Consider the following 3915-nt stretch of genomic DNA (forward strand, 5'->3'; position numbering starts at 1 on the left):
AAAAAAAAAAAAAAGTAAAACATTTACTCTGAGTGTTGGAGGGGCTAAGAGTAACCAGGCACTGAGACTCCACAGGATTGACACCCTGGAGCCCTGAGAGAAGGACAGGGCGAGTTACCCTCACCCACAGGAAGGGCTGAAACAGCTCTCCAGTCTTACTTTCAGATCTTTCAGGGCCACTCTTCCTGAAAGCAGGCCAAAACCAAAAACCAAACTCACTGCCATCGAGTCAGTTCTGACCTGCAGCATCCCACATTGGGTTTCCAAGGTGGTAAATCTCTATGGAAGTAGATGGCCTCAATCTTCCTTTTGCAGAACGGCTGGTGGGTTTGAACCACCAACCTTCTGGTTAGCAAGTGCCTTAGGCACTGTGCCACAGGCACGCAAAGACAGCAATCCAGAAGAAAATGCAGTTCACCATCTGAAATGTCTACAACTTAGACAGAAGGCATGAAACTAGAGGAGTGGTGAGCTATCTGCCTCTCCACCCCATACAAGAGAGACTACTCAGGCTTCTTTCTATTGGGTGGGGACAGAGAGAGTGGGTTTCAGAAAAGGCAATTCATCTGCTATTAGGAGCTCCTATAATATCAAATCCTCTTCTACAAAACACGTGAAGAAAAGACACATTTTTGTTGTATTGTTGTTGTGTGCTGTCAGGTCAATTTCAACTCTTGGCAACTCCATGTGGGAGTAGAACTGTCCCATAATGTTTGCTAGGCTGTAATGTTTATGGAAGCAGGTTGCCAGGGCTTTTTTTCCCTGTAGAGTCGCTGATGGGTTTGAACCGCCAACCTTTTGGTTAGCAGCTGAGCATTTAACCCTTGCACCACCAGGGCTCTTTAAGTCCTTGCTTCGGGATCATTTTTCATTTTTCAAACACAATCGAAGTTTATTTTTCCTTTACAGAACAGTCCAAGGAGGATGTTCCAAGTCAGCAAAGGGGACTGTTCACACATCCAGCGAGTCAAGGTGAAAGTGGCAGTGCCATCTCCAGTATGGTGCTGCTATCAGGATCATTTATTTCAACGTTGCTTAGTTACCCATTATTGAAAGGTGCATTGCTATGGTACAGCGGTCCACTGGTTACAAAAAGATGAAAAGTGGGCCCACAAAGTTCTATCAAGTGTCAGATGAAGGTGACTCCCTAAGAAGAAGTAGCATGACTTCTGTTTTGAATATGTTTCTTAGAACCTATACAAGGTATAAAGGCAGGTCCTAATTCTCAGAGGTCGTACATGCAAATCATTGCCAGTACTTTTCAGACACCATGTTTACTGTGTAAATCAAGTCAGATGATTTGCAAAACCAAGCCACAGATTATAACAGCATCAAACCTAACAATGGTTTGACATGCAAAGGGGTCAGTTCAAACGGCAAGGGTGACTGAAAGTAAGAATGAAAAGTACCAGGATAGAAGGCAGTCCTGTCTTGTTATTAGCCATGAGCAAGGGAGAGGAGACTTATTTGCCCGTGCCATGACTTAAAGGCCTGGAAGTTACTTTAAAAGGTTCACTGTAATCAGCAAATTGAAAATACAAAATGATGTTTACCTTTTGTTTTATGATACTTACTAGTGAAGGTAAATTCTGATCTGGCCAGAAAGATTCTGGAATTGGCCAATGTCCAACAGGAACACCAGTTTTAGAGTTTGGTCGTACATAAATGAGCTTATGACAACTATGCCAGGGTTGAGCAGCAAATGGATTGCTTGGCCTAGATGAATCCGTAAGTCCATCTAAAAGTTAAACAAAAAATAGACTAAGGCGTAATTGCTTTTTATAGCTGCTGATCTTGTAAAAATTTTCCAGCTAAAAACCAAGTACAAAACAAAACCGATGATTCATGAAAAATGGAGGAAGAAAAACAAAGCAACTCCACTAGGATTTCTGAACACCTAGCAACTCTTTCCCTTTCAGCCCCCACCCTCCCACTTAGCCCCATACCTTTTCCTCAATCTACCACCAGCATATGCAGTTATGTGGAAAACGATTTTAAAGCTAGTTTTAAAACTTCTGAGACTTGGACTACTAGATTAAGCACATCAAAACACTACAATTATTTTTCCAGAACTCAATGACCAAGTTAAGCACATGAAATTGTTCATTCCCAGTTACTTTTTTTTTTTTTTCATTTTTAGAATCTGACGAAATAGGTCATGAATTCCATTTATATGTTCTTTCTATCCCAATTAGATGAAAAAGTATTCCTTACTAAACAGTTAGACCCAATGACCACAGAGGCAAAATAAAACCTATTCAAGTTCATTGAAAGGTAGAATGAATGGAGATGATATGATCTATCTCAAAATTAATGTCGGGATAGTTGGGGGAGGGGAAAGCACAAAGAAAAGCATCAAGCTTATTGTGGACTCATTCACCGGACTTTCTCCATCCACTGCTGATTTCCTGGAAACTGAGGATCCTGAATGCATTTTAATTCTTTAAAGTAGCATATTTCATTTGCTTCCCCTAAAACCAGGCAAGGTGTAATTACATAACTTTTGTGTATTGATTCTTTAGTCTACATTTTATGTGTAAAAGATGGTTTCTTTTCTTGTTTTTTATGAAGTCCAACTTACCTATTTTGTCTTCTGTTACTTGTGCTTTTGGTGTCATATCTAAGCCTCCACTGACAGGTACATGAGATACACTGGCTGGGAATTGAACTCCAGTTTCCCACCTGAAACGTGAGAACTCTACCACTGAACCACAAATGCTCCCCACAACAGATAGGTTTTAATGATTTTAGTCTCATTTTTCTTAACTTACTTTAAGACCAGGAGACTTACTAGGGTCCATGGAGCTCTAGGGAATATATTTAATGGCTTCTGGGGACCAAGAGGCCCCCTGAAGTTGAGCTCACAATTCTGGGGCTGTGCATTTTTTTGAGGAAAGGGTTATTAGTTTTCATCAGAATCTCAAAGGTTAGGAACTCTGAAAGGGGAGCTGCTACTAGAAAGAAAAGTCTGAGTTGGTTACATGCCATCACGTGGTCTCCCACTAGGATTCCAGTATGAAAATTCCCAGCTCACACTAATGAACACAAACACAGGGACTGAAAAGTCAGTCAACCACTAGCAATATAACATGCCCTTCCTTTCTGATGAATTTAAAATAGCCTGTGAGGCCTCACTCCTGATGGCAGGTGCTCTTAACTTGGAGTCCAAGAAAGATCTGAAATTACATACAAAATTGTGGGGTGAAAGCCTATGTCTATCTTTCTAGGGAGAGGGGGTATCTACAATTTTCACAGCTCTTCAAAGGGGTCCAGAAACTGAAAAGAGTCAAGAACCACAGGATCACAGCTTCAGACAGAAATGTGTATCTTCCTGTCTCTAGACACTCATCCCTTTGGCTTCCCTAGGCAGCTACGGGTTGTGACCAAGGCAATGGAACAGTATGGATCAGCTCCAACAAACACCATGGTCGTGAGGAAGCCCAGGATAAACATGTGTATATATGTGTGAACAGATAGAAAGGAAGAGAAGCCATAGCCGACAGCAGTTCTCCACAGAAGCCTTGGACTCAGGGAGAAGACCGTCCCTTCCTCTGTCCGAAAGCACCCAACAGCCAGATGCTGTGGCGTCGACTCCGACTCATGGCGCCACGTGTGTCAGAGCAGAGCTGTGCTCCATACTGTTTCAAAGGCTCATCTTTCCAGGCCTTTGTTCCTAGGCTTCTCTGGGTGGACTCGAACTGCCAACCTTTCCATTAGAAGCCAAGCATGTTAACCGTTTGCAACACCCAGGTGTGGTGGTTATGTTTGTGTGTCAACTTGGCTGGGCCTGGTTGAGTGGCTGGGCAGCTGGTGGTAGTTTTTCCCCATGATGAGACTGGCAATCAACTCCATGGTGGGATCTACCACAAGCAGCTGAGTAGCTGCTTTGGGTATGTGGTCTGCTTCCCATATATA

General features: G+C 42.6%; 1 protein-coding gene across 1 annotated transcript in view; it reads right to left on the bottom strand.

The window, feature by feature from the left end:
* INTS6L (integrator complex subunit 6 like) overlaps nt 1–3915 on the bottom strand; it is a 62950-nt gene that overhangs the window by 30224 nt on the left and 28811 nt on the right. The window contains exon 7 of the mRNA XM_042783382.1: nt 1575–1738. Coding sequence (XP_042639316.1) covers nt 1575–1738 — 164 coding nt within the window. The remainder of the gene's footprint in view (nt 1–1574; nt 1739–3915) is intronic.

Source organism: Orycteropus afer, unplaced genomic scaffold, assembly GCF_000298275.1.
Source record: "Orycteropus afer afer isolate SDZICR_OR568_19922 unplaced genomic scaffold, OryAfe1.0 scaffold00993, whole genome shotgun sequence".
Lineage (NCBI taxonomy): Eukaryota > Metazoa > Chordata > Mammalia > Tubulidentata > Orycteropodidae > Orycteropus > Orycteropus afer.